Consider the following 26,093-nt stretch of genomic DNA (forward strand, 5'->3'; position numbering starts at 1 on the left):
GTCTTAACCTTCTTCTCATTAAAATTTAATATAATAAAATATGAAAAGCAATTCCAACTGTATTTTGTGAGAATGAAATTGTTGATGACATGTAAAATCAGAATAACTATTTTTTAAAAGTTATATCCAATTGTTTTTTTTAGCATCTGATTATTATTTTGAATCCTGTGCGTGTAATCACCTTCTTCAAAGGCTTCATTAACAAGAAAACAAGGGCGCCATTGCCTCTCTTCTCCTTAGGTGCTTATGCACCAGTCTGCATAATTAAGAACCTGGCATGCTGATCATCATGACAGACGCGGGTTTCCTTGTTAAAAACCATGCATGGACCTCTCCTTAATGGTAGCCACACTGAACGAGAGCGTGATCAATCTTAAATTCTAAAGATATGATCACTAGTGTGTGTGTGTGTGTGTGTAAATACAAACAATCAATATACTTAAATTTCTTGATACAGAAATTAATTAATTCCACCGAATCCTTTTGTTTTATATCAGTCTTTCAACGTCATAGAAACCTGTGAAAAAAAGGTAAGATTTTACATAAGAAAGAAAAGGCAATTGTTATAAGAAGAAGAAGATATATATATATATATATATATATATATATATATATATATATATATATATATCTGTGGAAATTTTAGCTTAAATCGTTACTAATAATTTTACGTAGTTTTTTCAGTAAAATTGTTATTTCACGGGAGACTGTTGATTAGCAAGGAGGAGCATGGGTCTTCTTGGAGCAGTTTTTTCAATTGTGAATGCACTAGTTCTACCAATACTAGGGTAATTTCTAGTATGCACCTAAATCATTCTTAATTGTTATTTTCTTTAACAATATGTTGCATAATAAATAATAATTCTTCTTCTTCTTCTTTTTCTTTTTCTTTTTCTTTTTCTTTTTCTTTCTTTCCTGGAAGCAGGCCTGGAACAATGCTTCTTTATCCAGCGTAAGTAAGATAACATTTGAAAGTATGGTATCGGTTGTTTTTTAAAGTAATTTTCATTTAAAAATACATGAATATAATTTTTTTTATTTTTAAAAAATATTTTTGATATCAACATATTAAAATATCCAAAAACACAAAATAAATTAATTTTAAGCAAAATTTTTTTTCAAAAAATCACGAGAGTTTAGTAACCAAGTTCCAAACAGTTAATTTCTTTGAAACCCATCATCATTAATTTCTCTAAAAAGAAAAGGAAGAAATGAAAAGATCAAAGAAACAATGTTAATGTTTTCCCCTCATTAATTAAGAAGGAAAGAAGTTATCATGCATTAACATATTCTAGATATGAACTGAACAGCTATGCATCAATTCAAGCAATGGAAAGGCCTTCACATCGAGACAGCAAGCAGTGGTTATCATATTGGATTCTATATTCATTTATATCCCTCTTCGAGATAACATTTCTGGTATTTCTTCAATGGTACGTGTAATTAAGTGCTAATTATACACAAATCTCCCAATAATATAAACAATACATTTACTTAGTTTTTTCTTTCTTTCTTTTATAGGTTTCCATTGTGGGGACTGATCAAGCTTCTGGTTCATTTGTGGTTAGTGCTGCCTGTTTTCAATGGGGCAACTTTTGTTTATGAGAATTACATGCGGGACTACAGAAAGCTTAATGGCTTATTAAACGACTTGAGAAAAATGATCCCTGGTGAAGGATTTTAATTAATTATGCCTTAATTCGAGGAGAACAAATGAGCATTGGCAACACATTTTAAATGTACTTTTAAGTAATGTGTTTTTTTAAGTAATGTTTTTAGCTTAATCCCTATGTATGGATTGGCTGGTCTGTTCACCATTGCAGACCAATAATATCAGCAAGGTCTCCAAGTTTCAGTGTCTGTATCACAACAAGATTGGCAAATATGACCTTTTGGGCAAGCTGGCTCAAGAATCCAAGAAGTTTTTACAGTGAAATCTTACTTTATTTTCCAGGAAGGATAGATGAGAAGAAAGATCGAAAAATGTGAACGATGGAAGGAAGGAGACGACCCTTCCTTGGTTTATACGTTACTCCCAAACTACGTATAAAAACACTTATAAGCGAATCCAAACATCTGAAAGGATAAAAAGAGATGAAGAATATTTTAGTCTCAAGCTATCCTGAGATTAAAATCCTGAGACAAATCATATTCAATATAAATTAGATGTTTATTTCTCTCATTTAAAAATAGCATATTGTCAATCATCTTGGTAAACAAACACTTTCTGTCATGGTTATAAGCTGCATCTGCTTTGAAATATTCATACAAGAATGTTATCCCATAAAAAGAAAACGTACTTGCACGGGTGCTACTGCCATTTATTGAGAGATAAAAGGGAACAATCCTCCCATCTACCTTACAAACTTGAAACTAAATAGTAAAAAAAATCTTGATTAATAGCCCGCATTCGTCCTGCTTTCTTGGAATCTCTCTTTGACCTTTGTGGATGTTGGGATTGCAATAGTAGTTTTTTTTCAAAGTATTTATTATTTAAAAATATATTAAAATAATATTTTTTTAATTTATTTTTAATATTAGTACATCAAAATAATGCGAAAACGTAAAAAAATTAATTTTAAACAACTTTTTTTTTTAATTTTGACCAAATTTTGTTTGGACTGCAATCCTAGACACCAAGAAGAAAAGCACGTGCTAACACTTCGAAGGACACGGTGAAAGGCCAGGTTTGACCACTAGGTGACGTCGCGCATGCTACCTAAAAGACGTGAACACCATCCACACGCTTGTATATAATAAAAACACGTCAATAACTTTTCCTATTTAAAAATTAAAAAACAATGTAAACCTATCAAAGCGCTCTCATTATCCTAAAAATAAAAAACAAACTAATGTTAAAGGACCAAAATACTAGTAAATGCATAACTTATTTTTTTGTCTTTTTAAGGGCAAAGATGTATTTTAACTATAGCTTTTTGTCTTTTTAAGGGCAAAGATGTATTTTAACTATAGCCTAAAAAGAAAAAAACCAAAAAATCCCTTAATCAACAACTTAAGTATATAATTTTTTTTACCCTGAAGATAAAGAAATGTTTTTACTATTTTAAAGTTTATAAAAAGATAAAAACATTATTTGATCAACAATTCTAAATTTTATTAATCTTACGAGTATAAGAGTATTTTCACTATACAAAATATTATAAAAGACTAACACATCATTGATTAACTTTTTAATGACTAATGAATTTATTTAAAAAATTAAAATACCCTCACAGCTAAAGCTTTTGTTTTTCAACTCAATAGTGAAAATATATTTTTATTGTAGCAATCCACAATAAACTATATATATGACTACAATTAAAAAAAAAACTTATGCTCTATATGTTTTTTTTTAATAAGAGCATTAATTAGAATGTGTTCAAAAACCGCTTTTAAAAATTTTTGAATTTTGTTTTGCTAAAAAAAAAAACTTTTTTAAAATTTTGAATCTATGGCTACAATAAAAAAAACTCACGCCAATATGTTTTTGTTAATATAGTTTTTTTTTCTAATAAAAATATTATGAACAATATTATAATGTGTTTGTTTTTACATTTAAAAATTGCATTTAAAATTTATTGAATTTTGTTTTGTTTAAAAATAATATTTTTAAAATTTAAAATTATTTTGATATGTGAATATTAAAAATATATTTTTTAAAAATATTATTTTAATATATTTTTAAATGAAAAATATTTTTAAAAAATAATATCCTATGAATGTCATAACTAAATTTGATCATATGACCAAGAAAAAAGAAAAAATATTTGTGGGCAGAGATTTGACACCTTGAATATTCAATTGAAGCTGACGACCACAAAAAAAAAAAAAAATCTCCAAACTGAAACTTGAGAAGTGGAGTGTTATTACTGTCTTTGTAGATAACCCAATCCAAACCAAATGCCACTCTCCCTGCTCTCAAGTTCTCCACCCATCAACCATGCCAATATTCTCTGTAACTCAAGGATCACTCACACTTGCAGGCCTCTCTGCCTTTCTCTCACAACATCATCATCAACAACAACAACAACAAATCTTCGCTACTACTGATCATGCATCTCCATTTTTCACTATAACTTCTCCTCTCTTCATTCCTCCTTCAAGAACTAGACGTTCAACTAATAATATTACTGCTAAATTCTCTGTCTCTGCCAATGCCAAAGCTGAAAACTCTAGTGAAACAGCTATCACCACTGCCACCGACGAAGTTCTTGAACCATCAACTGATGCTTTGCGACAGGCTCGGGTGTGTTGTTTTGCTATCTTTATTCTTGTTTCTTGCTTGCTTCATATCTTGAAATTTCCATTTTTTTTAATGTTACTTAATGATCAAAACTAACACAGTGTTTGTACAAAGAAGTAGAGGTCTGCTGATTGGAAGGCGGTAAAGGCTTACTATGATGGTGGACACATCTTGCAGGGAAGGGTTGAAGGATTCAATGGTGGTGGCTTAATTGTTCGTTTTTATTCTCTTGTGGGTTTTCTTCCCTTCCCTCTGTTGAGCCCTTCACATTCTTGCAAAGGTACTTTGCCCTTCACTTGCTTTCTCATTGTACTTGGTCTTAGAGCGTGCTCTCTCTTTTCACATAAATTTGTTTTCTGGTTATGCAATTACGAGTTTGCGAGTTATTACTTGGTCAAGAGTACTTGCAATTCATAGCTGCTGGATTTTGTACTCACTTTATCATCTCAACTCAACTTGTTGTCTCTGAAATCATCTTGAACCGAATTCTAAACTAGGTGGGTACACATTTTCTGGTAGAAACCCATGTTTTTGAAGTAGTTCTTTCTTTTTCCCACAAGAGTAGCGAGTTTAGGACAACAAATCAATTTTCTGATCATTTCTATATTATCTCTTACTTTTGGTTTTGCCCTTTATTATATAATGGGTATTTCGGCAGCCGAATATAATTTGACTTGCCTGTAATTTTTAACTAAAATGATGATATTGGGTTACAGGGAATGCTGTGATGACTGTTCTTTTCACTTTTTTATATGGAAAAACATTAGCAGACAAGGTGGAATGTTTTAAGGAGGATTGGAATTTGAATTTTGATTCTAATGCTTTTCAGTAACTCCTATTGAACTTTTTAGTTCTCCATTTATGTAGGCTAAGCATCACCTTCGCTGATACTCCTAGAAACTTCTCTGTATTCCTTGTAACTTCTCCTTTTCTATCATACATTGGCATTTTTAATGAACTTCTGCTTTGGAAGTGGAGTTGTGACTGAGAGCTTGTTGCAAAACTATGTCTTTCTGATTTTGTGATTGCATTTCATGTAGATCCACAGAAGACTATCCATGAGATTGCAAAAGATTTGAATGGTTTACTCATTTCCGTGAAGGTAATGATTTTCTTCTGTCTGTTTTGCTAGAATTGAAGTGCAAAAGAACTTAATTTTTCCTCATGTGGGTGTTTGACTTTATTTAGTTTTATAAATGCATGTAGCTTGTAAGCTTGCACATGTCTTTTGGTGTACCTTTGTCCTGTTTTGGTAGTTATTAAGCATTGCCAGGAACATGTAAATGAAAATCCCATGATCATATTTGCTGTTTTCCTTTGTCAAACAGTATGATGGATGTGTTTCTGTTTTCTTTTTTTATATAAGCGATTAGAGGGGAAATAACTCTTCTCTCTCAAATTAAGGAAAGTGACTTTAGCACAAAAAACTTAAAATGGGACAAGGTGGAAAATATTATGATATTCTTGTGCTGGAATCAAGCCCTGTTTGGCTCTTCCGTGAAGGGTCTTGTACTGAAGTCCTGGCAGTGTTTTGCTAACAGTCTTGCATTATGCAAAGCCATGATTTTGGATGTCTTTCGAATGCATTTTGAAAGGCCCATTCAGTTCATGTTAAAAAAATTTCTTCTGGTTAGTTGTTGTGATCGAGCCATTGAGTTATCACATTTCCATTATTTAAAGACCATGGCTCATGATTGCCCTGTGATATAGACAGGCACTCTGTTTTTTTACCACTTCTATTAGGTGACTAAATCATTGTTAGGAGTATCCTTTTGGTGGCGTTCGGATTGTGTTATCAAAACCATGATTCTTAGTGTATTGTAAATCCAAATCATGGTTTTAATTTTTTTTTAAATCAAACCTGCTTCTTCTTCTGTTTTAACTCTCCCACAACTTCAAACGCAATAGTTTAAACGAGCAAATGTATGCATAAATGCATTGTCCAATAGGATAGAGAGAAGATGAAGCCAATAACATGGAGACTTACAAGCAAAGAATAAATGCAGAACTTAATATAGTATTTAAATACAAAATGACTACAATAAGAGAAAATTAGTGGTTGATCAAACTGATGAGTTTCAGCATTCCAGATGATGGACACAGTGCTTAGATTTATTTCTTCTTGAACTATAGGTTTGTGTTTGTTATGATGATTTTCTGAAGATTTTACTTTCTTCACTTAACATTGACTTGGAAGAAGTAATTGCTGAACATGGAGGAACTGTTTGCTAGTGCTGTTGATGTACACCATTGAGCACAAAGATTCTGTTTTATTTTTAAAGCATTAACACCCACCCCCCCCCCCCCCCCCTCCCCCCCACACACACACACACCACAAATAAAAAAAACAATTGTTTTTAATCTCAATGGTGATAATAAGAAATCCAGAACACCTGAAATAAAAGTGAAAATGGTAAAGAGCAGACTTAGAGAACTGCTTTTCATCTCATGTCAAGATGCTTCAGTTCCTCCTGATAAGTTTCTTGTGACTGCTTTTCATCTTGCTCCTTGTTCTTTTATTCCCTGTTTCTCCTTGCCTGGTAACAATTCGACATTTCATTCAACTCTAGTGATGTTGGTATACTTCTCAAACATTTAGGTAATCCACGCTGAAGAGGAGAACAGGAAATTGATATTCTCTGAAAAGGAAGCTGTCTGGTCAAAGTTTTCTAAAGGAATTAATGTAGGGGAAATTTTTGCAGGAAGGGTTGGTTCTGTTGAGGACTATGGTGCTTTTATTCACTTGCGTTTCCCTGATGGTAGTCACTTTCTCTGTTTGTATAGACTTCTTTCTGTCCATTGAATTTATAATTTTGCAAGAATTATTGGTGGCGTCTTGAAACTACAATACAGGTCTGTATCATCTCACTGGACTAGTACATGTGTCTGAGGTTTCATGGGATTTAGTTCAAGATGTAAGGGACATCCTTAATGTTGGTGATGAAGTAACAGTCAAAATCATTGATATAGATCAGTAAGTCTTTTTTGCTTCTCTCCCATTACTATTTGCATTGAAAGAATTCTCAATGAGACATTTTCAGTAACATGCAATCAATTGTGCCTTGTCCAGTACTAAAGTGCCCAGACCTTTATTTGGTGTACGCCATGGGGTGTTTTATTTCTTTGAGGATGTTATAATCAGAGTTTAAACACAAGAACATGCCAGTGAAATGCGAATTTTTTTTTTTAATGAAAATAAGTTTTCAGAATTTGATTGATGATCTGATATTTTATTTTTGTAATGCAAGGTCCCCTTCCTCTCTTTTTTGCATAAAATTGAATCCTTGTGGTATAGGTCAATGGGTAGCCTTTTAATTATAGGTTTCATTTTTACACCTAGTTCGTGTCTATTCAATCCATGGGCTATTGATCCAATCTACTCAGTTTCCTTGTGTGATCAATGGACATACCTTTTAAGTAAGACCATTCATCTACTTGGTATGGTTCCTTGTACATTAAGGTCTTAAACATCAATCCTAGTTACCATAACCTGAGAGGATTCTAAAAAGCAGAGAATTGAGAATGCTTTAAAACATACACTGATTAAAAAGTGAAAAGGAAAAAGCTGTTGCTATATAGAGTTCACGTTATCTTTTCTAACTCTTGTTTTCTTTTGAAGAATTAAAATGTATTCGTCAAGAAATTTGCATAACAATCCCTATGGTTTCTTTATGACTAATCCATTCTTTAGCATATCATTAAAGGCTATCTTGAGTGGTTTTCTGAAAGAGGACATGGCTAATTCATTTTTCTAGCCTAACATTACCTACATTAGGCAACCTAATTGGGTTGGAATCAGCTTAATTGTCACGGTGTTTGTCTCTGATCAGTTGTTTTCCTTTACTTTGCCTCTTACTGTAATATTATAATTGCAAATAAATGCAGGGGAAAGTCGAGGATTACACTGTCAATCAAACAATTGGAGGAAGATCCACTGCTAGAAACTTTGGACAAAGTGATTCCTCAGGTTTGTAAGACTACGTTACATGCTCCATTTACATAATTAAAGCTTCTATTTTGAATGGATATTTATGTATTACAGGATGGTTCGATTGCTCCTGATCCTCTGAGCATGCACAACAGCATTACTATTGAACCTCTACCAGGGCTTGAATCAATATTTCAAGAGTTAACACGTGAAGATGGGTATGGTTTTATCCTCCATTAAAGAAGTTCATTCTAAAGATTTGATTGCAAATATATTAAACCAAAGTTTCCTTTCTCAACATGAACGTCATTTCCAAGCTTCATAAGTTTTCTGTATCTGTCAAATTATTTTGTAATCTGTTTTCCTTTTAGCATGCATCTTTTATGAATCTATGGGACTTTTATATCACTATATGCCCACCCTATTTCATTTGAGACTCTTATATGAATAAATGGTTTTAACTCCAACTATGAGTAGACTTTAAAAATATTTACATTTCCTTTTATGCTCATTGAAATTACCTACCATGATTCAGAGTAGCAACTTATTCGGCTTTTCTTTGTATCGTTCTTGTCCAGCATAGATGACATAAGAATTAGCAGACAAGGGTTTGAAAAGCGTGTTGTTTCACAAGACCTGCAACTTTGGCTTTCGAATGTGAGTTGCTCCTGTTTAGGCCACACTATACCGTGTGTTTCTTGCGCTGTGAGCTCCTTATTATATTTTATTATTCTCATCTCATAATCATTCCACAGGCACCACCTATAAATAGGAAGTTTACCCTCCTTGCTCGTGCTGGAAGGCAGGTAGGTTATGTTTGTCTTTTCACACCTCCTCGTTGATATGGTCTCCCTATCTTTCTCTCTTATTAATTTGTTGTATAATTCAGGTGCAGGAAATACAGCTGACAACAACACTTGACCAAGGCGGTATCAAGAAGGCATTGCAGCGAGTGTTGGAACGAGTTCCGTGATGGAGATTCTTGTATTCCCAGTTACTTCATGAGTATTCTTTTCTTTGTTCTTTTTCTTCTTTTCTTCTGTATAGATGTTACTGCATACTCAAATTCAGCTACTGTATGTACAGTATGTTGTTCCAAAAATTTTCTGATTCATAAATTATAAATTCTGATTCTTGTGAGAAGGGTGTTGATTTTTCCGATAGATGCTTCTCTACCCGCCTGCAAGAAGTAGAATATAACCCATCTAAGAAGTAGGCAAACTTTGCTTCTTATCTCCTGATCTAAGATGGCTTTCAGAAAGTTTTCGACAACTAGCAGGTATTTTGATACTGTATAGTAAGCAACGAGGGACATATCAGTAAGTGGTGCTTTGTGAACTTGGGAAAAATCTGAGCTTTGTTTAAGTAGCTGGGTGCACCCTTCTGTTTGCTGCATTAGGTGCATGTGAAATTTGATCCAAATTCACTTAGTACCGCTTTGAGGCCAGGTGCGAGTGGAACTCGATCAAAATTCTTAGTACTGCATCGAGTGATATTTCCGACCAAGCTAGCTAGTATTCACGTGTTTCAAATTCATGATTATGCTTCTTTTCTGAATGGCAATTTCCCTCTAGTGTGGACCGGACCACCTTGATTCAGACAAATTTCCCATATGTTATGTGATCGACAACTTGATCTACCAAGTCTGCTTGACTGTTAGTAAAGTTGCAGACTAGGATGAAGGATCCACCGATGTATAAATTGCAGCTATAGGCAGTCTCTTTTTTGTCTTTAAAATGAAGATATTTGCCCACCAATATTTATAAAGGAGATTATAACAGTAGGAAAGAAGAGACAGAAGTGGCAACGAAGCTGGAAGCAACTAGTGCTTCGCTTGGAGCTTCTTCCACCATTCAAGAAGACAATGAATGTATTGATAGTATTGCAGGTCACAGATTTCTGGTCAACTGGATGCTGCTTCGTCTTCACATGGTTTCTTAGCATTGTTTTTTATTCATAAAAACAATGCTAAGAAAAAAATTATTTTAACATAAAAAAATATGAAGAAAATAAATAAAAGACCCATGTCATCAATCAAATAGCAAATCAAATATATGAATAAAAAATATAACAATAATAAATAAAATGATAAAATAATAAAAAAGAAGATCAAAAAATAAACAAGATCCCGTTTGGAATATTAAAAAATTCAATTAAAATTAAAAATAAAACAATAAAAAAAATTCAGTTAAATAGGATTAAGTCACAAACTCTGTAACAATATATATAAGATGGAGATAATCTCAGTGAACCTTCTGAGAGTTTTTTATTTTGAAATCTGAAGCAGTCATATATTTTTTCTTTTAATAGAAAATGTGGAGAATTGCTTGTATCCTGGGACCGATAGCTGCCATTTGCTATGTATGAACAATGCAGGGGGATACAATTGCCCATGTCCTGCTGGGAATTATAAAACTTATAACCAATGCTACCAACTCAGATCAGAAACCAAAAAAACTAGCTAGAGCTATCACCATCGTTATAGGTATGCAGATTTTGTTACTGTATCATTTTTCCTCGTGTTAATCTATATTGTTGTTCCAATCTGAAGCAAAAAAATGAGCTTTCGAATGTACTCGGTTCGACCAAACGGTACAATCCTACGCATTGCTATGTGGGAAACTGTCATGCATTTTCATTTTTTTCTATTTCCAAGCTCATATACATATATTGGAAGGCTTGAATTGAATAAACGTGACTCTATTTATGTGGGTTTTTCAGGATGTGGATCCGTTCTTGGATTAATGTTGCTCCTTATCGGATCATGGTGGTTGTACAAGTTGATTAAAAGAAGAAAGGTAAGCTGAAGCAAATGTTTTTCAAAAGGAGTGGTGGGCTATTATTGCAGCAACAACTTTCTGCAAGTGAAAGCAATGTTGAGCGAACAAAATTTTTTGCCCTCAAGGAGTTGGAGAAGGCCACAGACAACTATCATGAGCATCGAATTCTAGGCCAAGGAGGTCAAGGAACTGTTTTGGAATGTTGACAGATGGAAGAATTGTAGCTATCTAGAAATCAAAAGAAGTGGACCAGTGCAGACTAGAAGAATTTATCAACGAGATTGTAATTTTGTCACGAATTGGCCATAGAAATGTTGTCAAGTTATTTGGATGTTGCTTGGAGACAGAAGTTCCTTTACTAGTCTATGAGTTCAACCCTAAAGGAACTCTCTTCCAACATCTACATCATCCGAAGGGAGAGTTTCCTTTTACATGGGAAATTCGTTTAAGGATTGCTGTAGAAGTTGCTAATGCTGTATCTTATCTGCATTCAGCAGCTTCCGTACTTGTTTATCATCGCGACATAAAGTCTACAAACTTACTTTTAGATGATAAATATAGAGCCAAAGTGTCAGATTTTGGAACTTCAAGATCACTTGCCATTGGTCAAACTCACTTGACCACTCTTGTATTGGGAACTATTGGCTACCTTGATCCAGAGTATTTACAGTCAAATCAGTTCACCGAAAAGAGCGATGTACGGACTTTGCAACCCCAACCGGAGATGTACAGAATTTAGCAGCATATTTTCGACAGTCAATGGAAGAGAATCGTTTGTTCGAAATCGTTGATGCTGGAGTTCTCAAGGAGGGTAGGAAAGAAGAGATTACAGCAGTCGGTAAGCTAGCAAGAAGATGTTTAGACTTGAATGGCCAGACAAGACCCGACGTGAAGACTACTGCAAAGGATTTGGAAATGATCAGAGCTTCACAAGGAGCTTCTTCTGCCATTCAAGAAGAAACTTGAAGGGGTTGATTATACTGTAGGTTACATTACTGTGCCATGGAATGCTTCATCAACTGCAACTGGATAATGTTAGAATACTGGCACTGTATCTGTGCAAATAGATAGGCAGCCACATCTACTTTAAAATTTCCCTCCGATGAAAATGTTTGCCCTTTTCTTCATTGACGACTCATTGCATCAGCTAATAGAATAAATTATTTTTCCCAGCCTTGGGTAACTATAATCTGTCAGTGTTATTTATGTTCTTGACCATTGACATGATCATCAACTGTATGAATCAATATTTTTTACTCGAATAAACATTAATATTGCAACTAATTACCCGAATTAACTTCCCAGGTCACGTATTGCATGTAACACACTGAATCCTTTCAAGTTTTTTTGTGTTTCGGCAACTAAATGCTCAATTGAACTCGAGCGACTGCACAGGAGGATCGAGAATCCGAAGCATCGAAGATCTCAGCTGGCTATAAAAATTAAGAAACATTCTTTAAAGTGTCATTAATTCTTGGTAAAATGTCAAGAGGATGCATATCTAAGCACTGTGTATTGGACGGAAATTGGATCTAGGGATCATATTAAAATGTTTCTTGAGTAGAGGAACAAGACTAGAAACAATCAAGAGTACAGGGACCATATAAATATAAACCTCTCTAGTTGTCGGCTTGAGCAGGGGGCGAGGGTTTATCAGAAACAAAAACGACTGATGTTCTAAACCACCCCCAAAAAAACATGCTTATCTTGTCATCCCCTCTTCAATCCCAGAGCTTTGCCTTATGGTGCCAAATATCTCGACACTCCAACTCTTTGCCTCCATTTCTAAAGCAGAAGAAGAAGCAGTCTAAAACCAACGACACTCCACTGTTCCTTAGGAATCATGCTCATACAAAGAGCACAAAAAATGACATTGATTTTGACTTCCAGAATGACTTTCCATCATCATCGCATAATCCAAGCAGAGAAGAAAAAGATTATGATAAAGACCCTGAATTTGCTGACATTCTTGGTTCTTGTCTTGATGACCCACTTAAAGCTCGCTCTAAAGTATGTTCATCTTTTTTCTCTCTCTCTCTTTTTGATTTTTTTTTATCGTTTGTGTAATAAATATCACTGCCTTGCCTTATGTTAGTTGATTAATGGAAGTGAGCAATAATGGGTTTTTAGATGGAGGAAAGATTGAGGCGTAAAAAGAACAAGATTTTGCACGCAAAGACAGGTTCAGCTAAACCCATGAAGGTTACTTTCAACAAGTAAGATATTCAATCTTTGTGTCATAAGCTGATTCCTTGAGAACCCATTTGTTCAAAAACTAAGATTATCGTGTATTTCAATTCTTGCTTTGCCTGGTGATCGTCTTGGTGTTTTTTGAGTAAAACAGAAGATAAAATCTGCTGGTTTATTTGTAGAGCATTTTGAAGGGGGTTAGGCATAGGGAAAAAAGAATTTGTCTTGCTTCATGCAATAGGTCTTCATGTCGAACCTTAAGATAAATATATATAAAGCCAAGTATTCATAAATTAATTTTTTTGAGGGTTTAATAAAAAAAAATATAAAGACTATTTAAAACTCAATTAAGATCTCAGGTCTGGCTATTAGACCAGGTCTGGTTTTATATCAATGATTTCTACAACCCAAACATGTAAATTACTGAAGATGCTGAGAAAATTGCTTCAAATGGATAGTAGCTTCCTGACCTGGAGATTTTGACATTAAATCCCAACATTTCTTAGACAAGTAGCACTTGCACTGCACCCTTATTTTCAAGAACACGGTTTCACTCAGCTTATGGTGCAAATTCTTCATAACAGTCAGGAATCAGGATGCATATATATATTTGTATATTCTGGCTTGTAGTCTTGAATTCATAGCAATTCATATAGGCTTTAATATCAAAATTTTCAAAGATAATGATGCTTGCTTGTGAGTAGGAATCGTACTGAACACTATTTCATGAAAGTAACTACCGAATCCACAATTTACCCAAGCATATATGATGCGGTCTGTGGTACTATATCCACCCCTTTTATCAACTGATTTCAAATTTCCTTGGTTCTAATAGCTTTTGTAATTTGAAGGTCTTTGAGAACTACCACTTTTTTAGCATGGTTAAATTATAATTACTCTGGCCTATCCTATTCTTCATGATGCCTGATGTCTCATGTGAAAATGTCACTTGGATGCTTTTCTTTGATCTTTCCTATTTAGCTCCTGTTTTACGAACTCACTCTGTGACCATCATCTCCAGATTTGATTTCTCAAACTCGTATATATGGTTTGAATTCTACAATGCGCCATTGGAGAATGATGTGTCCTTAATTTGTGATGTAACTTCTCTTTAACTCTAGTAATGGTATTTTGAACTATTAAATTAAATCACTGTGAAGCTTATGTGGCATGTTTTTGCAGACATTTCGATCATGGCATATTGTTGGGCGTCTTGGTGGATGCAATTCCATGAATATGCAAGTATGTAGAAAATTTTCTTGCCATAAAAAAATGTTGAGTAATGGTTGATTGTATTGCATGAAAAGGTGATGTAGTGGTTGATCTTTGTAAAGTTATATTCTGTCTAATGGAGAGCACTTAGTTGCTAATAAAAAAATCATATTTGCCATTGTTGCAACTTTCTTTCTTCCTGGCACTAAAGTTTGTTTTTCCTGTGTTTCTTACCTTGCAGCTGTCACAATCAACTTTTGAAAAAAGACCTAATTACGATGCCATTCAGGGAGCAAATGTGACACCAGCAACGTTTTACAACATTGGAGATTTTGAGATTCAAGACAACTTGGCACGTGTATGGTATGAGGATCATTTCATAACATAGTTAATTGGTTCAAGAGTACTCTTTTTCACCGTAGTGATTATGCTTATTCTGATGGTTATTGCTCATGGATGATGTTAAAATATAATAGGGTAGATATTGGGACAACTGAGCCGTTGCTTCTGGACACTCTGATAAACGCCTTGACACAAATAAGCTCTGAGTAAGTTATCCATATTTCTTCTTTTTTTCTTAGAATTTCTGACGATGTGCCATAAATTCTTCTGAAACTTTAATGAGATGAAATTTAACGGGACTGTATTTATCCTTGCACAAAAATATGAATTTGCAATTTTCATCCCAGACTACGATTGATGTGTAATGCCAACTTCATAGTACGAATACTATGTACAAACATGTTGTGAGATTCACATAAGGACAATGTTGATGCCTAGGATTCCCTTGCAGCTTCAACTCCTTTCTTTTGCTTTTATTCGTGCTTTGTGTTTTTTATTGTCATTTGTTTGGTGCTGAGGTCCTTTTCTGTGGACTTGCTGCCCATTTGAAAAATAATAAATACATGCGTTTGTGCTTACGCTTCAACCGGTTCGTGCTCCTTAAACAGCTATGTTGGAATCAAGCAATTGGTGTTTGGTGGATCTGAATTTGAGAATTGGAAGGAGAACTTAACTTCGGAGTATGCAGGTTATAGCGTCCACAAGATTTAGCATCTGCAAGTGCATTCATTCACTTGTGTTTTGTTCAATGCTGAATATGTCAGAAAATCATGAAATCTTTAACAGATTTTGAAACTGTTGTGTGAGGGTTTGTGCATGTTGCCACCATTGATGTGGGTCTGACCGGAGACGGTGGTATGCAATGTGCATGTTGCTGCTGTTGATGTGGGTCTGACCGGAGATGGTGGGATGCAATGTACTAGAGGTTACTGGTTTTTTTTTTAATTACTGGAGGTTCATTAGTTGATACTAAGGGAAGCTGTTCAAGGCAGTAGCCGTCTTTAATGTAATGAAAACAGAGGATTCCCCAGATTTGATTAATCATATAATGCCATATTGGATTCTCGTCACTTGCTATTTGTCGTCAAGGTGGATGTGGCTGGATAAGAGATGCAGCTATTGAATCTAATAGGTTTAAGGTTTATATACTAGGGTAAGAAGGGTTTTGGGACTGTTTAGGGAATGCATTTCATGCATCGTTAGTGTCTTTACTGTAGCTATTCATTGGAATAAAAACTTTTAACTTGGTATTGGGGGCAAGCCGATCTTTTCATGATGATATAATGGTCTTTAATAATTTGAGAAGGGTTAAGTTAGTGATTTTATTTTTTCATAGTAAAATTATTAATTTTACTCCAAAAAATAAAAATTATTGCCTTTTTAATTTTTCTTAAGTAGTTAAATTAAATTGATGTTTTTGAAGATAAAATTAACATGATTCTCTCTCTTTCAAGGGGTTTTTTTTTTATACCAAGGTTTTTTTATAACATTATATTAGTTCAAGTGCAATAATGTATTTTAATAAATGTTAAATATTTAAAAAAAAAATTATTGGCACGAGCAAGTGGACTCTATCTCCACCGGTAGAGTTGGAATTCTCATGACCCCTCTACCCTTTGAGGCGATGCATGTTCCAAGATTTATGGTGGTTTATTGTTAGTGGTTATTATTTTTTCTTTTCTCTCTCTTCATCTAGAATTTTACGTTAACTCCTTAAAAATCAAAGAACAACCCTTTAATTTGTTGATATTTTTGACTTGATTCCTGTTTTTTTATTATAATTTTTTATCGTAAATAATTTATAAAATTAGTATGCTTTTTCAATTTCATTCCCTTTTAATTTTTTTCATCTTTCAGATTTAATTTTTATTTTTTTAGTCTCACCCTCCTTTGATTTTTTTTTTCTATAAAAGTTTATCATCATTCCTTTGATTACCATTTTTTTTATTTTTGCTTTAACAAGTTTTTTAAATTGGTTCATAATAAATTTCTTGATTGAAACTGGATATAGAATTTCACAAGTTACGAGTTTAAAAATTTTAATTAGGCTTTGGAAGTTTGTTCGGATTTGCTTAGTCTTTTATTTTCCTTTGTCTAAGTTAATATTTTCTTATTTCATCCTTTAGCATTTATTTAGTTGGAGATTAGGTTCTATTTTTTTTAGCTTGTTTTTTTGTGGAATATTTTGGTGGTCTTTAAAATGATCTGGTTATCTCTAGTCTTTTTATTTATCATTTTTTGTTAGTTTTTTTGACTAATTCTTTAAATTGATATTTTTTTCTGACTCCTTCCTTCAATATTTGAAATTTTTTTTAAAAAATAATTTATAAAATTAGAATTTTTTTTTCTATTTCACCCCTTTATTTTTTATTATTATTCAAATTTAGTATTTATTCCTTTGATTGCTATTTTTTTATTTTAGATATAATTTTGAGTTTATTTTTATTTATTTGCTTTCTTTGAAAATGACCCGGGTTTTCTCAAGTATTTTTAATTGTTGTTATTTGTTGGATTTACTTTGGCCAATCAATATTAAATTAGTTGAGAATTAAGTTTCTTAATTCAGTTCATATCTAGGATTTAACGAGTTGTGAATTTGGGATTTTCGCTCGGGTTTAGAAGGTTCTTCTGAGTTTTCTATGTTTTTTTGTTCCTTTTTTTCAAGTTAATGTTTTTTTAAGTTTTATCATTCAACATTTTATATCATTAGTGATTAGGCTTCCGGTTTTTCTTTATCTTCCTTCTATATGATTTTTTAACCATTCATTTTTTGTGGTTTTCCATTTTTTTTTGTTTTGACCATATATCAACCTTTTTTCTCGGTTGAATTTATGCCCCGAGTAATATTTAAAAAAAAAAAAAGAAAAACATGCTTGCGTCATAATTTTTTTTTTAATTTCATCCCTTTTTATTTTTTAATCTTTCAATTTTGATCTTCCTTTCTTTTTATTACTATTTATTTTGTTTAAAATTATTTTTTAGATTGTTTTCTTTTTACAACTTCATCCTCACTGAGTTTTTTTTCTTATCAAATTTGATCTTAATTTTTTTTTATAGCTATCTTTTTTGCTTTTGCAAATTTTTAAAAGTATATTTTTTATGATTTCATCATTTAAAATTAAATTGGTTGATAATTAAACTTATTGATTCAACCTAGGTCTAAGATTTCACGGGTTGCAAATTTTACAGATTAAATCATGTTTAGGAGGTTTGTCTGGGTTTGCTTGTTTTTTTTTTTTTTTTTTTAAGTTGATGTATTTTTACCTTTTTTTCTAGAGTTTTGAGTTTTATTTTTTACGATTTGTCTTATATAGAGTTAGCCTCAAGTTCATAACCAGAGTCACTAATTTCAAATATTAATGCAAGTTGATTTTTTTTTAATTTATTTATTTCAATTTCATCATTTAATATTTGATGTATTGAAATTTGGTTTTTGTGCTTTTATTCCCTTTCTTTTCAAGTGGTCTTTGTTTTTTTATATTTTTCTTTCTATAAAATTATTAAAATTTTATGTCCATAATAACAGAATTTGTAAGTTAACCTAGCTTAACTGGGTTTTTGTTTTTCTATTTTTTTTTTTATAGTTTTGCCCTTTAACATTAAGTTTTATGATACTCACTACAAGATTTAACAGTTTTACCGACAGAATTTTTTCGTCTGCGTAAGACATATATTCCGTCAGTAATTAATTTACCGATGACATCACTGACGGAAATGCTCCATCGGTGAATCCTTTATCAGTAATTTTTTATCCGTCGGTAAATCCATCGGAAATAAAAAAATAAAATTACCCGCTTTATTTTGTCAGTATATCCCTCGGTAATAATATTTTTTTATTACCAACGGATTTACCGATGGAATTACTGATGGAAATTCCATCGGTAATTCCGTCGGTAATTATTTAAAAAACAAATTTTAAAAAAATCATTTTATAAAATTATAAAATAATTAAATTAACATAAATCAACACTGTATAATATATACTCAAAATGCTTGAAAAAAAAAAAGAAAATCAACTCAAACAAATTTGCAACAAATAAATAAAATGAAAAAATAAATTCAACTAAAAAAATTCATATGAAAAATATAAAGTTGCAATTGCTAAAAATTTAAAAATCCTATAAATAAATCAACTAAAAATTAATCTCATATGAAAAAACAAATCTCACAACAACATTTATACAATTATTAAGAACAAAAACAATTAAAAATAAAATAAAAAACAAATATAAAGGGTTAAAAAATCATGAAAAAAGAAGAAAAATCTTACCTTAATGTAGTTGCAAGTGAAGCTAAGGAGAGAAATTTTTTTTTGTAAAGCATATTAATTAAAAAAACTAAGAGGATAAAAGAAGAAAGAAGAAGAAAACATACCCGAGCATGGAGAAAAAGAGAAGGAGATGAGGAGAGAAAAGAAGAGAAAGAAATAGATATTGATGTTTTTTACATATAGTGAAGAAGAAGAAGAAGTAGAAGAAGTAGAAGAAGAAGTAGAAGGAGAAATAAGTATGTCTCTTATGAAATAAAGGATTCAGGCTTTTTATTAGGGCGCGTAGCGACGGATTTACCAACGGAAAATTGAATGTTAATATTTTTTAATTATTCCGTCGGTAATATTTAATTTAAATTTTCAATTTCGTAAAAAGTTTTCAGAAACCGCCAACAATTACCGATGATTTTTCAGTCCGTCGGTGATTCCGTCTGTAATATTTAAATGAAAATTTTAAATCAATTGAATTTTTTCAAAAAACCGCCAAATAACACCGACGACTTTTCAATCCGTCGGTGATCATTTTGTCTGTAAATAACAACAATTAACAGTGCAATTGGAAAGTGAACAGTTCTGGAGCTCTCTGGAAAATACCGACGGATTTTATCCGTCGGTGATTCCCTTTGTAATTGACATGATGAACAGTGTAAACAAGTTTACCAACGGATTTACCGACGGAAAAAATTCTGTCGGTAATTCCGTTAATAAATCCTGACACGTCATCATTTTTTTTGCTTTGTTTTAATTTTTTTGTCCCTCCGTAATTCCCTCGGTATATACCAAGGGAATATGTCTGTCGGTAAAATCTCTCGAAAATTTACCGACGGAAATATTCCCTCGGTATTTCCGTTTGTATTTATCGGTTTTCTAGTAATGACTCTAAATGATCTTAGATCGGGTTTTTTTTTTATCTATTTTTGTATTAGTTTATTTATTATTGTTACATGCTTGAATTCATATTTAAATTACTAACTGGTCCGATGATTCAGTCTCAAATTTTTTTCTTAGCATTTTTTTCACGTCGAAAAAAAATTGAACCGATCCGTGGTATGTCGTGTGCTCCAAATCTAGTTTATTCCCTTTGGTGATTTTAGCTGGTATTTCCTATTTCTTATGTTTAGTGAAAAAGAGTATACACAGGAAAGTTGGAAAATAATCGAGTTTGAGAAAGGGCTTTTTGAGAGCCGACAAGATTTCAAACAAATTATTTTTACTAGATTTTCTTAATGGATTTCAATTTAATCTTTTCATCCACACTCTCTTTTGTAAGCTTTGAGTTTGTTCTTGTTTTGCTGTAGCCATTATACTAGTTTTTTTTAGTTTTGATGTAGGAAATCGTACTAGAAATTATTTTTTAAAATAATTTTTATTTAAAAATATATTAAAATAATATATTTTTTATTTTTTAAAATTTATTTTTAATATTAACACATTAAAATAATTCAAAAACATTAAAAAAATTAAACAACAAGATTTAACCTCAATAACAAACGAGCTCTCGTCTAATAAATAAATAAGGTTTGTATGTAATAGTGCTTGAACTTTATTAATTAGTTTAAAATAAGATTTTTAGTGTTATAAGATTGACTTATCTAACTCTCTATTTTTATAATTAAATTAATTAAATATAACTAGGTAAATAATTTATTTTACAATATTAAATATTTTAACTTTCATTAAAATCTTAATTTTTTTTAATTATATCTTTATTTATTATTAATTATTTTTTTCCAGTTATTTACACAAAAATTAGTGATTTATTTAATTGAATAAATTGAACTTGCATATATAAGTTTTTTATATATATATTTATGCTTTTACATTGTTATTTTTTTTTATTTTAATACGATTCAAATAAAATTAACTTGTTTAATTGATCAAAATTAATAAATACTTACAACACCAAAGTATTTTGGCGACATAAAGAGGTGACAACAAGCAGCAAAACCCTAATTGAGAACACAGTTGTAGGAAAACGAACAGAGAAAGGGAGAATGATGATCTGGGAGACTCTGAAGACCTCATTATTGGTGGTCCTCTCCTCGTTGATTATAAACAATTTCGTAAAAATGGTGGCTGCCACCAACTACCTTTTTCCATGGCTCTGCTCTGCTCTGCTCCAAGCATATTGACAAGTCAGTCATTTCCGAGAGATTCTTCGGTGCATTTTCACTTTCCAGCAACGATATCATTACATTTCTATATATATTTGGGTGATTTCCAGTTGCCTCGGAACTCCCATTCTCAGGGAACTTCTTCTTACTCTCCACCTCCACCTTTCCCTTTTCTTGTATCAATTTATTCGTAAATTGAGATTATATTTTATTTTTAAATGATATTTTTATATAAGAGTGTATATTTTATTTTTATTAATGGATAAAATCTTCCCGAGACATCACTTTAATGTAATTAACCAGCAGCTTTTTTATGCCCTAGCAAAACCATGTGTAAAAATATGGTTGTAATTATTTTTTAAATAGTTTTTTATTTAAAAATATATCAAAATAATATGTTTTTATATTTTAAAAATTATTTTTAATATAATGCACCAAAATAATCTAAAAACATAAAAAAATATATATTAATTTAAAATAAAATAATTTCAAGCTTTTTAAAATGTAAAAATAAAAAGGTGGTTTCGATCTTCGCGTCTAGTTATCGTTACCTTTTCAAAAGCAAAAGATGGTGACAACATGGTGTCTCCAAAATTTTCATCATCTTTTCCCGGGAAGAAAAGAGAGATAGTGATAGCCAATTGTTGTCTATCTCCACCCTATTCTGATGGAAATGCCAAATTAAATTTATTTATTTATTTATTTCTGCATTTTCTGGACTCAACTAAAAAATTATTTATTAATTCAAGTATAACTCCTTTTTTTTTTTAGAGTAAGCATCTTGAGAAAATACACGATATTGTTTGTTTTTGTAGTAATATTATTTTTTTTCAAATAATTTTTTTTAATCTAGTTTTTTTTTGTGTTTGGATCGTTTTAATATATTAATATTAAGAATTACAAGTATTATTAAAATAATATATTTCTAAACAAAAAATAAATTAAAAAGCAATTGTATGTAATGTCAAACACTACTTTAATATGCACAACCTTAAATCTAATTTTTGAGCTTTGTAAATGTTTGTTTACGCAGCATGGCTGCATTTTTTAAAAAATTTGATTTTTTTTTGTTTTAAATATTTTTTATGTTTTTTTATCGTTTTGATGTGTTGATATCAAAAATAATTTTTTAAAAATATAAAAAAATTTAATTTTTTTTTAAACATAATTAGATAGTAAAAACACTATATAAGTTTAGCAATATACCAAGGTGGTACATGTATTTATCTTGTCATCTGGGTGAAAATACAATCTGTATACAAAAAATAAGTATTCTGAAGCCCCAAGTACGTACAAGTCATTAATTATTATTATTATTATTCAGCATGTCATAATCCTTCTAAAAAGGCCATTTGCAAAACCAGCTTTATTATTCTAAAAGCGCGGGTGGTCCATAGCTTCAGCCAAAGAAATCACCAGCACAGACACGTGTCAGTCACATCACATCGGATAAGAGTCCATTGAGCGGGCCATAGCCGGTAGCCCAGTCAGCACCTTTATAATTTTTGGTTTCCTCTTTCTTTCTTGTTAGGCTAGGGCGACCTGGGTTATTCTTGGTCTTGCAGAGAAATAAAGAAAGATGGCAGGGGCTGGGGTTACCCTAGAAGAGCTCAAGAAGAGATTGGCTGAGTTTGCCAAGGAAAGAGACTGGGATCAGTTTCATAGCCCTAGAAATCTCCTTTTGGCCATGGTAAGTTGCTCCTCTTTTTCCAACCCCAGCTAGCTATAATCTAGAAAGTGTATATATATTGATATACCCTTTCAAATCCCCATGCTTTGTTTTGTTTCTGATCTTTCTCTAGTCCCATCAGAACTTGTAACAAGCTGACAGACCCCATTTCTTTCTTTTATCCATACAGAAGTTTGTGTGTGTGTTTAGGTTTAAGTTTATGTGTAAAACATGCTTAATTTTATACATTTTCAACTTTTATACTACTCTGCTTGATCTCTGATCTTTGACTCTTCATTCTCATTTCTCTGTTTTGGTCAAATCTTATGATTGGGGGCTGGCTCCTTTAAAATAGTATCAAATAGTTTACAGGAAAATAAATAAAATCACTGAACCTTTGTTCAAGAAAAAAATTCAAAGACAGGACCTTTATTTGTTGACTCTTTCTTGATGTTTTGTTTTCTGTCGTTCCCCATTTCTAAAGTGTCCGGAACAAATAATTCGACCATTTTTTTTTAATTTTTTTACCGGAAAGTGTAAATCCAATTGTTTAATCTTCTTTTCTTTTTACTCATTGATGGTGCTGAGCTCTTAATTTGCTGGAGAGTTGCACTCCTTTGTCTATGCTTTAGTTATGCCCATCGAATTGTTTCTCGGATCCAAACCAAGCTAAATAGCTATTTTAGTTATTTCTTACTTTCCCATTTCTGTGTTTTGGTTTTCGAGAGGTTACTCATGTGTAAATTTTGTAATGTTAATGAAGCTGGCCCTCGAACTGCAAGAACTTCAACTGTCCCACTATTTAAAACCGCGTGTTTTTGTATGAAAAGTTTAGGACATTCACAGCCCCATCTCTGGGACAAGATAATTCGTGCTCAACACGGAAAACAAGAATGTACTCACGCTTCAGAATAAGACCCCACAATGTTTGATTAAGACCACAGTACTTGCGTAAAGACACAAATACAATAATGGTTACGATGGTGTAGTTTTCTTTGTCAGGCTCATTGTTTTCTTTTCAATATTGTTTTGTATCACCGTGTTGCAGCCTTGCAGGTCGGAGAAGTAGGAGAATTGTCTGAGATATTTCAGTGGAAAGGAGAGGTGCCAAGAGGGCTTCCTAATTGGAAAGATGAAGAGAAAGAACACCTTGGAGAGGAGCTATCAGATGTGTTATTGTATCTTGTTAGGCTCTCTGATATATGTGGTGTTGATCTTGGTAAAGCAGCCATGAGAAAGCTGGAGCTCAATGCCATAAAGTACCCGATTAAGCCTTGCAATGGCTCCTCGGAAAAGCACACGCAAATCAATGCTGCCAGCCACAACAATGCAAGTGGTGATGGTGTTGCAGGGAGCATTTATAGCGACAACAGCACCAGTAATAGTGGGGTTTGATTTGCTGAGATTATGTCACTTTTGACTTTTAGTAGGAGGCCTCCCTCATCTATCAGCTCTGGGCGAACATTAATATCAGTATAATATACTTTTCTTTCCGTTTGTTTTTGTAATGTAACAGTCACCAGGGTCTACGTATTCGTATCGGATATTGGTCTATTTTTTATGCTTCTTCTTGTCTGTCTCCCATTTCAGCTAGGCTGACAATGTCGCGGGGTCTTGCTATCTGGTGGGAATATGATCGTTCACGTTGTGAATAGGGTTTTGTTTGCCTTGCATGAGGGCACTATGCATTGGATGTGTCGCTGTTCCTGCTTTTAATATTATTTTTAAAATATTTATGCAATTGGTGGCTGTTGTTTTTAAAATATTTTTATTTAAAAATATATTAAAATAATATTTTTTTTATTTTTTAAAATTTATTTTTGATATTATATCAAAACAATCCAAAAAAATCATAAAAAACACAAACAATTCAAATTTATTAAGACCACACAGCATTGTCTTTCGATTCTCCACAGTTACTGGTGCCTAATTTTGACCAATTTTTGGCACACATTACTCTATTGGAAAGCCCATGAAAGCCTAACAATTTCTTTCGAAAGTCTATAAAATAACTAGATATCGCTCCAAGGACTTTTTCTGAGCATTATCATCCAGGAACTTGTACATAAAGTAGATTGCTAGCTAGCTAGGTCTAGAATCTATCTAGTTACTGGCGCTCATCATATGATCCCCAATATAAGTCTAACTTGTATTAAGCTAGAATTACATATTTTACGACGCACCGCGTATAGTTTATTTAGACAAAGACCCTGGGGACAGAATCGATGGGCATGCAGTCGTCCTCCCTCAGCGACGTCTTGAGCCCCTTGCCACCACCATTGGCCAGTGGATGTATCCCATTATCGGGCCCGTTCATGTAATTAAGCTCTGTTCTCCCTCTCTTTTGCAAAGGATATCCCATAACGCTTTTCAGTTATTAATTAATTACACCAAAAATATTGAACCAGTACTTATGGATATAATTAATTAAGATTAGGTGATCTTAAATTGATAAATATGATTACCATAGGCAAGTTCATCATAGAGCTGGCCATCTCTAGTCAAGGACATCATCATTTGTGGGAGGCCTAGAGGCAGATTATCGCCCCTGTCAATCTGCCAGAAATGAAATGTCTTACCGCAAGTCTTGCAGACTTTCTCAAGATCCTGCTTCTGTATAGGACCAGAGACCCCAGGCATGAGCAGAACCCCACTTTTCACCTCGTATTCATGGGTGTGCCAAAGCGGCTTCTCCACGTCTGCCAGAGCCAAGAACAGATTCTCGGAGATGATGTACTCCACCCCAACAAGCCGAGCTAGCATCCGATTCGGGGCTACTGTATATCAGGCATTGGCGCATTTCCTCGTTCTGGTGGCCACAAAAAATGATGCTCCTCTACTTGCCGAGTCATGTCATGTGAATAAAAGTGAAATCTACGGGAATATATAAACACAATTCACTAATGGGGTTCTTCTTGATTATTATATTTGATTTATGCAAATAACTTGTGCACGTGAAGAGAGAGAGAGAGAGGGATCGAGGAGGCTAACTTACGCGCAGAGGTGTTGGTGGATTTTCTTAGCAGGACCAAAGCTTTGAACGGCAGCTGTGGCCGTCTCAAGGAGAGCCGTTCCAGTTGTTGGCTCGCCGGGAACATCTGGATGAGCTGACATTCTCTTCTTTCCTGATCTCTTGATGTGGACTGAAAATGCGGTACTCTCGTAGGGTTTTTGTGTTGAAATATATGTTAATGAAATTTTTTTATTTTATAAAAATTATTTTTAATATTAGTATATCAAAACAATTCAAAATATATAAATTATATTAAATTTTAATAAAAAAAATTTAAATTTTTTAAAAACATGATTTACACCGCGTTTCCAAACATGTTCTTAATAATATTA

At 32.6% G+C, this 26,093-nt stretch overlaps 4 protein-coding genes and 2 pseudogenes across 5 annotated transcripts; 5 read left to right on the forward strand and 1 right to left on the reverse strand.

Moving 5' to 3' along the window:
* Positions 1-714: 714 nt before the first annotated feature.
* On the forward strand, positions 715-1,719 carry LOC133681784 (HVA22-like protein f). The gene is made up of 4 exons (XM_062104922.1): positions 715-788; positions 926-952; positions 1,311-1,433; positions 1,522-1,719. The coding sequence occupies exons 1-4, from the start codon at positions 730-732 to the stop codon at positions 1,682-1,684; spliced, it is 372 nt and encodes a 123-aa protein (XP_061960906.1). The 5' UTR covers positions 715-729; the 3' UTR covers positions 1,685-1,719.
* Positions 1,720-3,867: 2,148 nt separating this feature from the next.
* Positions 3,868-9,314, forward strand: LOC133681552 (uncharacterized). The gene is made up of 10 exons (XM_062104627.1): positions 3,868-4,246; positions 4,364-4,523; positions 5,284-5,345; positions 6,843-7,002; positions 7,097-7,217; positions 8,129-8,210; positions 8,286-8,389; positions 8,750-8,828; positions 8,927-8,977; positions 9,061-9,314. Exons 1-10 carry the CDS (start codon positions 3,941-3,943, stop codon positions 9,142-9,144), a joined length of 1,209 nt encoding a protein of 402 aa, XP_061960611.1. The 5' UTR covers positions 3,868-3,940; the 3' UTR covers positions 9,145-9,314.
* A 129-nt stretch (positions 9,315-9,443) lies between these two features.
* Positions 9,444-12,123, forward strand: LOC133681551 (putative wall-associated receptor kinase-like 11; annotated as a pseudogene).
* A 479-nt stretch (positions 12,124-12,602) lies between these two features.
* LOC133682022 (uncharacterized) lies at positions 12,603-15,765 on the forward strand. 2 transcript variants are annotated; one of them, XM_062105258.1, is made up of 7 exons: positions 12,603-12,961; positions 13,082-13,167; positions 14,163-14,241; positions 14,324-14,383; positions 14,595-14,716; positions 14,830-14,901; positions 15,304-15,765. In XM_062105258.1, exons 1-7 carry the CDS (start codon positions 12,650-12,652, stop codon positions 15,404-15,406), a joined length of 834 nt encoding a protein of 277 aa, XP_061961242.1. In that variant the 5' UTR covers positions 12,603-12,649; the 3' UTR covers positions 15,407-15,765. The 2 variants fall into 2 exon arrangements, with proteins under 2 accessions (XP_061961242.1, XP_061961243.1); XM_062105259.1 differs by having other exon boundaries at positions 12,825-12,961; positions 13,047-13,167.
* Positions 15,766-22,588: 6,823 nt separating this feature from the next.
* Positions 22,589-24,489, forward strand: LOC133681337 (uncharacterized). The gene is made up of 2 exons (XM_062104374.1): positions 22,589-22,769; positions 23,805-24,489. The coding sequence occupies exons 1-2, from the start codon at positions 22,659-22,661 to the stop codon at positions 24,141-24,143; spliced, it is 450 nt and encodes a 149-aa protein (XP_061960358.1). The 5' UTR covers positions 22,589-22,658; the 3' UTR covers positions 24,144-24,489.
* A 456-nt stretch (positions 24,490-24,945) lies between these two features.
* Positions 24,946-25,862, reverse strand: LOC133682961 (oil body-associated protein 1A-like; annotated as a pseudogene).
* Between the last annotated feature and the right edge of the window lie 231 nt (positions 25,863-26,093).

Source organism: Populus nigra, chromosome 2, assembly GCF_951802175.1.
Source record: "Populus nigra chromosome 2, ddPopNigr1.1, whole genome shotgun sequence".
Taxonomy (NCBI): domain Eukaryota; kingdom Viridiplantae; phylum Streptophyta; class Magnoliopsida; order Malpighiales; family Salicaceae; genus Populus; species Populus nigra.

Bases quoted from the DNA above. Each gene is read 5' to 3' on its own strand.
- LOC133681784 (XM_062104922.1), top strand. From the start codon at position 730: ATGGGTCTTCTTGGAGCAGTTTTTTCAATTGTGAATGCACTAGTTCTA. The intron at 789-925 runs GTAATTTCTAGT...TCCTGGAAGCAG, and splicing joins CTAGTTCTACCAATACTAGG to GCCTGGAACAATGCTTCTTT. The intron at 953-1,310 runs GTAAGTAAGATA...TGAACTGAACAG, and splicing joins ACAATGCTTCTTTATCCAGC to CTATGCATCAATTCAAGCAA.
- LOC133681552 (XM_062104627.1), top strand. From the start codon at position 3,941: ATGCCAATATTCTCTGTAACTCAAGGATCACTCACACTTGCAGGCCTC. The intron at 4,524-5,283 runs GTACTTTGCCCT...CATTTCATGTAG, and splicing joins CCCTTCACATTCTTGCAAAG to ATCCACAGAAGACTATCCAT. The intron at 8,829-8,926 runs GTGAGTTGCTCC...ATCATTCCACAG, and splicing joins TGCAACTTTGGCTTTCGAAT to GCACCACCTATAAATAGGAA.
- LOC133682022 (XM_062105258.1), top strand. From the start codon at position 12,650: ATGCTTATCTTGTCATCCCCTCTTCAATCCCAGAGCTTTGCCTTATGG. The intron at 13,168-14,162 runs GTAAGATATTCA...CATCATCTCCAG, and splicing joins ATGAAGGTTACTTTCAACAA to ATTTGATTTCTCAAACTCGT. The intron at 14,384-14,594 runs GTATGTAGAAAA...CTTACCTTGCAG, and splicing joins GCAATTCCATGAATATGCAA to CTGTCACAATCAACTTTTGA.
- LOC133681337 (XM_062104374.1), top strand. From the start codon at position 22,659: ATGGCAGGGGCTGGGGTTACCCTAGAAGAGCTCAAGAAGAGATTGGCT. The intron at 22,770-23,804 runs GTAAGTTGCTCC...GCAGCCTTGCAG, and splicing joins GAAATCTCCTTTTGGCCATG to GTCGGAGAAGTAGGAGAATT.